This window comes from Sinocyclocheilus anshuiensis, unplaced genomic scaffold (assembly GCF_001515605.1).
Source record: "Sinocyclocheilus anshuiensis isolate Anshui unplaced genomic scaffold, SAMN03320099.WGS_v1.1 scaffold284, whole genome shotgun sequence".
NCBI lineage: Eukaryota > Metazoa > Chordata > Actinopteri > Cypriniformes > Cyprinidae > Sinocyclocheilus > Sinocyclocheilus anshuiensis.
The window spans coordinates 1,845,074-1,856,443 of NW_015554266.1; the positions used below are offsets into that span (position 1 = coordinate 1,845,074).

Below are 11,370 nucleotides of genomic sequence, written 5' to 3' on the forward strand. Positions count from 1 at the left end.
TGGCACGTCCTAAGGAAAGCTCATTGTGGGACTGGCTCGTAGTGGCTGAAATTCTGCACCAAGGCTGAATTTCGGGAAAGAGACTTTAGATACAGTACTAGGGACCACTTAGGCCTATATAAAAGCATCCAAAAAGCAGCATGTCATGGGACCTTTAAGTCATAACTTAATATTTCGAAATTTCAATGGTTCACCACTAGGGGGAGATCTCTGTGAATCCATGAACTAGTGTCTGTATGGTTTTTACCTGATTTTGGAACAGTTTTATACATATGTAGAGATTTTTAAAGACACATTTGTGTAATAAAAATGAAGGGTTGTTGTTCATAGTCTCTTATTGGCCTGATAAACCATGCTCTCCATAAAATAAATCCTACAATATAATAAAATAACATATCATACAGACGCTTAATATTTAATGGTATTAGATGATTTATTAATTGCATTTAATAGATTTCACTATTAATAAAACATTTGCAATATTTTGTAAATGGTGTTTTTATGCATGTTTGGGCTGCATTTTCATTGCATTTACAGGCATCACCAGCAGGTGGAATTTAATTTGCTTCGAATCAAAGACTCATTTTGCAAAGCACAAGTGCACTTGATTCAAAGTTTCAAAGAGTTTAATTTCTATCACCTTGTGGAAAAACTGATTAGTGCAAATAAACCTCAAGGCACATGTGCGTGTGTACATGCGGGTAGAAAAATCTTTATGCATAAAAAACACACACACACACACACACACACACACACACACACACACACACACACACACACACACACTTTGGGCTTAAACCTACATGCTCCATGAGTAACGGTGGTGTGGTTACCTTGATGCTCTTTTTAAACTGGTATCCTGGCGTGGATGAGCCTTTGCGTAAGAGCTCGCTGAAGATGACGATCTGTTCAAACAGGAATACCCTGCGCTCCTTACTGCGGGACAGAACACCAGAGTCCTGCTCCGTCACAAAGAACGTCTCCTGCTGCAAGAGCTTTCCCTGACTCGTCAACTTCCCCTGAAGCACACAAACATACAAACTCATCAGTCTGAGATAGTGAAAGTGTCCCTGAACTCAATTGCTCTGATACATTCAAGTGAACATTAACAGATGCCACAAATCGTGGAGAACTCTTGATTCGTGTTAAAATGCTAAATTTAAGGATACGATTAAAGAGAGTTGACCCAAAAAGTTTAATTCTGTCCTTTTCACTCTCATGTTGTTCCAAACTCATAAGACATTTGTTCTTTTAAACACAAATTAAGATTTTTTTTTCAAGTAACCTGAGAGATTTCTGTCCCTCCATTAAACGTTCATTCCACTAAAACGTTCGAGCTTTAAAGGAGTCATCGGATGCCCATTTTCCACAAGTTGATATGATTCTTTAGGGTCTTAATGAAAAGTCTATAACATACTTTGGTTAAAATTTATCAATGGTAGTGTAAAAAAACACCCTTTTTACCGTCAAAATCAGCTGTTTTCAGCAAGCTGTTTTTTAGACCATGTTACTTTAAATGCTAATGAGCTCTGCTGACCCTGCCCCTCTCTTCCGTGGGGTGACGAGCAGACTGTAAACTTCAGCCACGAAACTGGCTAACTAGCACATTATTAGGAAAGGTGATTTGCAAAGATGCATAAAAAACCCTTACACTCACTTCTTCTGTAGATGAAGCTGGCTCACGAATGATTCACGCGAACATAGACGCATTTAGGCAGATCGAGGATTGGTGCATTCCCTTCAAAAACGAAAGTAATGTTAATCCTCTGCGTCTTTAGTAAATGACGACTGCTTTATTCATTATTACATCCAGCAACAAAACACCTCAATTGCTTAATCGGAGACATTCTTGTCTTCCCCCGCACCGGGGTCGACACAATGGCGGACTGATGATTGCTCACTCAGGGCGGGTCTAAGGTAAGACGGCCTTGTCAATCAACTGTTCATAAAGAGATCCATATCTAACCATATCAGTAACTGACAACAGTAGAACACCCCTTAACCATGGTAAAATCACTGTAAACTTTTACAACGTCTTTTCAGTAAGCTTGCACTGATGACACTTCAGAATGAGTACAGTGAAGCTGTTTTCAGTTTACCTCAAATCCTTGCAGTCTTCCCAGGTTCATCATGTCATTGCACAGCTTGGGCACCTGGGACATCAGGTCTACTGCTCTCTGTCAGAGAAACCCAACAAAAACCTGGATGACCTCTGGGCCTGAAGTATAAGCAGCTTCAACAAACTTTGCAAAAATCTAAAATGCATTGTCCTCGCTTTATGACTGACCTTTATTATTATTATTAGGCAAGTGAGCACTTTAGCTTCATTTTTACCTCTATATCCTGACAATTCAATCCTGCCTTTGCGCTGTACTTCAAGAAGTCCTTAAGCAATAGAGAAATATTGAAGAAATTATATACTTTATTAAAACATTATTATTATTAATTCATGTTATCGATCACAGCATCAACGACTTATTTTCTACTGTACCTTTAATAAAAGCTGGTATTTAGTGATTCTCTGAATGGGTTTAATGAGAAAATCACTGATGCCCAGTCTTGAGTTGATGTCTTGCTGAATCCCCTGTGAGTCAAAACAGACACATAAATATAAACTTGCAATGAGTAATTCTTTTTTTCAGAAGTGATTTGATAGAGTGCTGCAGGAAAGAGTCCTAAAAACAAATCTTTAAACATTTTTTTAATAGGTTTTTGGTTAAATGCATAAAAAAAGGTCTGTGTTAATAATCTCAAGATATTTTCACATTTTATGCTACAACATAAAATAAATCAAAAGTAGCCCAGCTTTTACGCGTCTTAAAGGGGTCATATGATGCTATTTTAAAGATCATTATTTTGTGCTGCATCAACACTACTGTGGTCCTGAAACCACGCCTTCTTTCTTTGCGTGCACATTTGGGCGGCCTTATTTCCACATAGTGAGGTAGATATGTGGGGGTGTGTTAGAATGAGCCGTTTTAGGTAGGTGTGGCTGACTCTTAACTTTTATAAAGAATATCTCTTTGGATTTGAGACTTTAGTCTTTGCAACTTTACAGATCTTCTTTATGCACCAAGAGCTTGTAACACTCCAAAGAGAAAGGAAAATTGAAATCGCATCATATGACCCCTTTAAAAAAGGCAGTTGTAACAAGGCTACAGAGGTTGTCGGGACATTAAACGTCATCACACCGAACAGGTAAACTCATCTACTCACTAGTCCACTTTTACAGCCTTTTTTTATGTATGCACATGCTCTTGGAAACTATTCTAACTCAAGCTTTCCAGCCAGTAGATTTTAAATAAAGATTGAAATAGTTGTTGGCAGCTTAGTGGTGGTCACCGCAGTGTATAGCCTAACCTTAGGTTTTTACTCATTTAGGCTTCACAATTCATAAAAGTGGTGTTCATCTGTGAAGATTATCTCAGAGAGTTTATGGGAAAAAATCCTATTGGGTTTTTTTGTTGTTGAGAAAAACAGGGTAATGATAACTTCTGGGCTGGTCTACAAAAATACGCCATCAAAGTAAAGCGTGTCTCACCTCAAAGTATGAATCGTATTCTGCAACAATGAATTCAGATTTGGGTTTGTTTTGGCAGTAAACCACATACATGTGCAGTCTTCTCTCCTACACACACAGAAACAGGAAACACTTCATGAGCAATGCACAGCTAACACAGCTAACAGACCTGATGTCAATCACATACTCACATGTTTACAGAACAGCCCGGGCAGTTTTTCTTGATCTTCAAGACATTTTTCCAGTTCACCAACAAAAAAGCTTCAGACAGCAACAGAATTAGACACATTCCGTTCATGTTTCAATAAGAGGCGCTAAGAGAATCAGAGAGGCTTACTCTTTGTGCCAGTCATAGATTTGGTGAATGTTTCCAAAGACGATCTTATCTTTTCCTTTCATGTCATCAGGAACTCCTTTCTCCTCTATCCTCTTCATAAACCCCTTCAGAAAAAATGATTTCATGTACATATGAGCCACTACTCAAAACACATTCACCCAGAGTAAAAACTGATGTAATGCAAAAGAGTAATGACACAGCAGATGATGCCAAATGGCTCTGATCTTAAGATAGAAGACGAATGAAGAAGGATAAAGTCACACTAGAGTGTTTTCACGCTAAAGCAAAACTATGCCTTTAGTCACAGAATTATGTAATGTTATACTGTCAGGATGTCGGCTATTCTCACCTCGACCACGATACCCAAATCTTTCACGTAGTCTTTTTCTGTCTGGATTAATTCATTGAGAACAAACCTGCAAATGGACACAAAACTGTGTCAGGTTAAGTCACATCACACTTCTCTTTTAAGGGTGTAGCAGAATGAAAGAACAATTGAAATAAAGAGGCCTAAAGAGATAAGCTTTCCCATAAATATCTCTGCTTTTTAATGAAACCAATATTGTTCAGGGAGATGACTTTCTCAATGTTGCCTGTTACATGAACATGGAATTATTACCAGATCTGGTTGCTTGAAAATAATCGATTGCATTTTACCAGATGTAACCAGATTATTTTTTTTAAAGTCTGGGCAATACAGTGAAAAAAAAAAACGTGATATTTCTAAATCTTTTGGCAATATCTCAATATATATATGTACTCACTCTGAAATGGCTTATGGAAGCCTGTTTCCGCCACTGAATAAAAAAAAAAAAATTGTTTTATCTCACAATTCTGACTTTTTTTGAGTTATAAAGTCAAACTTATATAAACTCAAACTTCTGACTTTTTTCTCAGAATTGCGTGATATAAACTAACAGTTGTGAGTTATAAAGCCCGAATTGTTGGATATAAACTCGTAATTCTGACTTTTTTCTCGCAATTGTGAGTTTGTATCTCACAATTCTAAAAAAAAAAAAAAAGTCACAATTTCGAGATATAAACTCACAATTCTGAGAAAAAAAGTCAGAATTGTGAGATAAAAAGTCGCAATAACCTTTTTAATTTTTTATTCAGTGGCGGAAACGGGCTTCCATAATGGCTTGGAATGGTGCTGCATTTATTTTTTTCAAAAAATTGTGTTAATTTGTAAATTAAAATAATTTGTTTCATAAGAATTATTTTCAACCAAAAAGCAGTGTATTTAAACATTTAAATTCAGTAAAAATCTAGTAAAAAATATCTAATGTTTTCCACACTAGTTCCCACTAAATAAATAAATAACCATTAATTTATAAAATTCAATATAATAATACTGATTTATGCATTTCATATGCATATTTTTTATGCATGTGACGACACATATACATTATATATTAAATGCCAACCTGGGAGCCAAACTATACAAATATATTTTATAAATAGGAAACAAATAAATAAGTCAGGTTCCCTTACATTACATTAGCAGCAGGGCTTAAGCCCCACAAGCAACCTGTGGTTTGGTCACTAAGACATGATATCAGACTGTAATGTTTGTAGAATTTACTCCCAGACCAACCCAAATGAGTGAAGAGCGTGTGTCTTACATTCGTCCACGCAGTGCTTTGGCTTTCTGCTCCAGTTCCGGGTCTCTGGGAGGCACTGGGCTCTGCTCTGCTGGGTTCACTGAGCTGAATCCTGGGTACGAGCCTGGCTCCAGTGTCTAGAGGTACAGAGACACACGCAAATACAAGAGACTCCGGTCAGAATTTGGAAGAGCCAGGCCCGATGTGGGAGAACAAACACTGCAATTGGATGGTTTATGTGCGACACGGCCCTAAACTGCAATAAACACCATCAGAGCTGCTCAGAAGATTCAAAGTGGAGAAAAGCGTCACTCCAGGCCACAGAGCGAGTTATAATATCCAGCAAGTTTGGAAGGTTTTTATAACTTTATAACCATAAAAGACTATTGCAGAAAATCACAGTAGTGCAAGAGATGCTCAAGAGTTAGTGATTGTCTCAGAGCAAGAGAAAACAGAAAGGAAAAGAGGAAAACCAGGAAGTTAGTCGATCAAACCTCCCTGCTTGTGTCAGCAGAGGAGATCGGGTTCAGTGGCACACTTACCATCTTAGTTTTGACCAGTTTTTCTATAGCACTGACAAGCTCAGCAGCACTGGGGACGTCAGCCGAGCTCTGCCGTGAAGCCAGCAGCACAGACGACTACATGACAGACAGCAGGTGAGGAGGAGAGAGGAAAGAACACACAAGCAGATCAGAACAGAAAGTGCCCAGGATGCTGGGTTAGCCCAGTTTATCAAGCTTTGCTTTGGGGAGAAGAGAAGCAAAGGCCATGCCAAGAACATGCCAAACATTTCACCTCCAAATCAAAAGAAAAATAACTAATTATAAGCTAATTAAAAAACTACTTTTTAAGACCTTTACAATTTGTGCAAAGTGACATTTCTTTTTCAAATTCCATTTCAAATTCTCATTATTGTAACAGGTAAAATATGTGATGCATAATATTTATACTTCATGACATTGTTTGTTGTATACACTACTATTCAAATGTTTGGGATCTGTAAGATTTCTCTATTAGAAGTCTCTTATTGATCAAAAATAGAGTAAAAACAACAATATTGTGAAATATTATTACAATTTAAAATGACTGTTTTCTATTTGAATATATTACAAAATGTAATTTATTTCTGTAATGACACGTGTCAGTGTCACATGATCCTTCAGAAATCATGATTTGCTGCTCGAGAAGCATTTCTATTATCAATGTTGAAAACAGCTGAAATCAAATTTCTTTACTGTCGCTTTTGATCAGTTCAATGCACAATATAAGCATTAGTTTCTTTAAAAAACAAAAAAAAAACTTGCAGGAACAGGGTTTTTCTTACTATATTATCGTACAGAGAATCTAATAATGAAAAAAAAAACAGTGAGAATAGGAATTAAAAAAAAAAAGATGCAGGAGAATGGCAACAGATTAACTATAATTTGATGGGAAATGTGCTTAATTGTCATAATAATCAAGGTAACAATGAACAATAATAAATAATGGCACAACGCAAACAATCATAATGGCCTTTCATTTCTTTATGAAATGAATTTTTTACTTTCGATTTTAGAGTGAAATAAGGTCATGTTCTTTTCGAGATTCAACCCATCAGACGGCAATGGGTTGTAAACACATTACTACTGCAATCTCAAGGCACAGCGTGTAACAGAGCCAGAGCTGTGGAACAGTAAAAGTTTCACAACTACATCATTTAAGCATCATTGCAACAACAGGGTGGATTTGTGGTTAGTTGAATGTGAGACAAGGAGCCTCCACCCGAGCAGTTACTGGAGATGTTGACATCAGGGAGGAAAAACAGTGTTAGTAAAGCCACTGTGTGTGTGTGTGGGGGGCTATGAGGAAGGCAGGTGGAGATACTGTAGTTATGAACACATGATGAGTGACACAGTAAGTATTTAATAAATCTCTCTTCACATTAATCACCCTGCTGACCTCTGCCTATGACATGACTCTCCCCACGCTCCTCTCTCTGTTCTGTGTGTGTACCTTCTCTTCCTGAGCAGACGGATCTTTGATGATCTCCATTGGTGGAGGGAGGGGAGTGTGGGACTCGTCCTCAGGCTCTTCCTCTCCTCCGCTGTGCATCCCTGACGAAGATTTGGAGAGTGTTCCTTTTTCTTTACACACTCTCTGGAAACACAAGAACAAGTCAATCAGCAAATTCACAATGCATGTTACAACTGTGTTATAGCAGTTATCATAAACACCCCTGTGACTACAGAACAGACCATCCTCTTGTGAAAAAGAAGTGCACTTTATTATATTGAATGTACACTTGCAGTGTACTTCAAATCTTAAAAAGTATATTTAAAAAATGATGTACTTGCTGATGATTTATTATTAATGAAATAAGGCCACTTAATAAGTGTGCTTAAAGAGAGTATGCATCCATGACTGTGTTTTGTAATAGTGCCAAATCAAATGTTTACTTTAAAGTATATTTTAAATAGGTCCTGGAGGGCCGGTGTCCTGCAGAGTTTAGCTCCAACCCTACAACATATTTTGAATGTACTACATTGCAACTTTATTGTTACAAATGTATAAATACAAATATATTTAAATACATGATATACATGTTCCAATAGAAATTACATTTTAGTTTAGTTTACCATAAATGCTTGTCAGTACATACAGCAATATGACTGCGCTATTTTAAAGACAACAGAAGCAAATATGAAATTACATACAAACATGTACTTAAGTCCTACTTAAGTTGGTTAAAAAGTTAAACTATTTGCATTTAATATAAATTTAAACTTCAAAGGTATAATATATTACTTTCTTTTAAAATGTATAATTTCCTTAAGTACTTTTTGTTTTTAAATGTATGCTATGATGTACTTTTTCCACAAGGTTCATTCATTTGTAAAAACATCTTTGATTGTCTAACAGCCTACAGAGAGGCTAATGTACATACTACAAACCAGATTAATTATCAGAATAATACCTCAAACTGTGCTATTACTTTCGGTGATTCATAATCATCATAGAACATTACCAAGAACACCATAAAAATCCTCAGAATATGCATTGTGGCACAGTTTTGCATGGGTAAGCACCTCAAAATCTAGTTTAATAAACAATCATTGATGATTATGTTGCTTTGTATATTGAACACTGGTGTCTTTAATGATATTACTAAAATCATATTACTGAAGACAATAAACGACTCAAGGCAACACATTACAGTGATATTATCACACTTATGTCTAACAAACACCTTTACCTGTGATAAAATCACCGTAACCGTAACACACAGCCTCAAGTGGTTCACTGCTTTATTATTTGGCTTCTAGTGCACCAGTTTAAATGCTCAGAATTTATTGTTGAAGAATTTGCTCTGAAAGACAGCAGACATGGTTAATATGGGCCATTGTGGTGGGGTTCACATACCCTGCTTCCGAAATACAGAGGCTCTTTTGTATCAGCACATTATATGGCGCACAGCTTTAAAAAGTCAGGCTAATCATCACCCTCCGATCTGAACGGCTGCTGCCAGGGCCATAGCAGCCCTTTAATACGCCATTAATACAGCCCACAGAACAAGAGGCCTCCTTTTCTCTCTATTGCCATGATTGCGTAAAAAATAGTAATGGAGAATGAAGGAGTGGTTATAAAACACTCTGACGTAAAAACTGCTGTCCACCGTCACCACATGCTGTTACACAAACGTTAGATATCAACAACAAACCTGGTTTTGGGGAATCCTTTTGGAAATGTGAAAATATTCTATAAATAAACAAATTATGGTGATTTAGCTCAGTCCGTCGTGCCACTGATAAGATTGGACTGGATTTATATTTGAAACAGTGTTAAGTGTTACAGTGTTAAACAGGAAAAAACGTGAGCTGATAATGCAAGAGGACAATAGAAAACAGTCGGTCTGTGCAGTCAAGTCAACAATATTGCCAGCGTCCCCAACTAAGCAAGCCAAAGGTGACAGTATGGAACCAAAACTCCATCTGTGACAGAAATGGAGAAAAAAAAAAAAAAACCTTGGGAGAAACCAGGCTCAGTCGGGGAGCCAGTTCTCCTCTGTAACAGCTGTACCCATGTTATTGATTAACTGTGTAGTTAAAACCATTATAACATATTTCTAATATACTACTAAAAGACTAATGAAATGCTGTGACAATCACTTTTTCCTACTGAGAAAAAGAGTTGAGATGAACCAGGGGGGCCTACCTTTATGAACATAAAAAAAGATTAATGGTGTCTTTAATACTGAATTGTCATTAAAAACACATATGCAAAACAACAAAATAGCCAAAAAGGTGGAGAAAAAATTTCTGGTCTGACTGTGTGAGAACTGCAGAACAAAAACACAGTAAAAATATTGTATTGCAGAGAGAGTGATCACCATTGTGGTTTTGTGGACATATAGCATAGTATAGGGTGACCATACGTCCTCTTTTCCCTGGACATGTCCTCTTTTTGGACCTAAAAAAATGCGTCCGGTCAGGATTTCTTATTCGCCCAAAATGTCCGGGATTCGGCTGTTTTCTTTGTCCCGCTCCCGCTGAATTTCTGACCATTGCCGCCTGTTCCCGCAATATGTTTTGCTCCCGCGATTTTCGTGTCCACTCCTTTAAACATTCTAATATTGTGTATAATTTTGTCGCATCAGGGAGCCGCTCTCAGTATGCAGAGTATTTAAATCTCTTTTGAATGAACGTTCGCGCTGTTCACTTTCACTTTCGATTTCGTGATCACACTCACTCTGTGTAAAGGGAGCACATCTTACAAGATCAGATATTTGTCAGTGAGCTCAGGATCTGTTGAGCAGCAAATACTCAAGCATGGTCTTGTCACTCATCTCCTTATTCTCGACCTGTGATCAGTCAAATTTGACTCCAGTAGCTTGGATGCAGGGTTGCCAAGTCCGCGTTTTTGCCACAGAATTGGGCTACTTTTAAACTGTTGCCATGGGTTGAATTTCCCAAGTGGGTTAAAGGTTTGAAATATTGCATAAATTAAATTTGACTGAAATGCCTGTATTGAAATATTTTGCATTCAAGTTCAACCTGTGATAAGACTTTAATGGACTTTTTCATTAACTGTTCCCTCCTGGTGGAATGAAGCTGAGTTTAATCATTTTCAATAAACGGCTAAAAACACATCTCTTTCATGTTCATTTGACCCTCTTAACTCTAGCACTCTTTATTCTAATGCTAATTCTAAGGCAGATCTTGTTGGACGTAGGGTTGCCAAGTCCGCATTTTTTCCACAGAATTGGGCTAATTTTAAACTGTTGCCATGGGTTGAATTTCCCAAGTGGGTTAAAGGTTTGAAATATTGCATAAATTAAATTTGACTGAAATGCCTGTATTGAAATATTTTGCATTCAAGTTCAACCTGTGATAAGACTTTAATGGACTTTTTCATTAACTGTTCCCTCCTGGTGGAATGAAGCTGAGTTTAATCATTTTCAATAAACGGCTAAAAACACATCTCTTTCATGTTCATTTGACCCTCTTAACTCTAGCACTCTTTATTCTAATGCTAATTCTAATTTTATTTTATCTGCAAAAAAATAAAATAAACTTGACCCTCTAACATTTGCACTCTCTATTCTATTTCTATTCTATATTCTAATCCATCATTTTTGGGGGGGATTTTTTATTTCTTTTTTAATAAGTATCGGTTCAGGCACCGGAACCGTTTTAAAAGTATCGATTTGGGACCGGTATCGAAAAAAACCCAAACAATACCCAACCCTAGTCCTCAATCTGACAACCCGCATGAGCGTTGAGTCCGAGGAGGAGGGGGTGGGAAAAACAATATTTTGAATTTAGACCACCATTATTACATACTGCTAGTGCTGGGCGGTATACCGGTTCATACCGAATGCCGGTGTTTATTTTTGTTATGATATGAATTTTTAAAATACCGCAATACAGTGG

General features: G+C 37.1%; 1 protein-coding gene across 1 annotated transcript in view; it reads right to left on the reverse strand.

The window, feature by feature from the left end:
* The window catches only part of LOC107671281 (kalirin-like), a 59,537-nt gene that overhangs the window by 20,747 nt on the left and 27,420 nt on the right, over positions 1–11,370 (reverse strand). The window contains exons 4-14 of the mRNA XM_016464174.1: positions 7,454–7,597; positions 6,004–6,099; positions 5,483–5,598; positions 4,207–4,273; positions 3,858–3,961; positions 3,712–3,781; positions 3,542–3,628; positions 2,492–2,584; positions 2,335–2,385; positions 2,100–2,177; positions 834–1,019 (exon numbers count right to left, since the gene is read on the reverse strand). Coding sequence (XP_016319660.1) covers positions 834–1,019; positions 2,100–2,177; positions 2,335–2,385; positions 2,492–2,584; positions 3,542–3,628; positions 3,712–3,781; positions 3,858–3,961; positions 4,207–4,273; positions 5,483–5,598; positions 6,004–6,099; positions 7,454–7,597 — 1,092 coding nt within the window. The remainder of the gene's footprint in view (positions 1–833; positions 1,020–2,099; positions 2,178–2,334; positions 2,386–2,491; positions 2,585–3,541; positions 3,629–3,711; positions 3,782–3,857; positions 3,962–4,206; positions 4,274–5,482; positions 5,599–6,003; positions 6,100–7,453; positions 7,598–11,370) is intronic.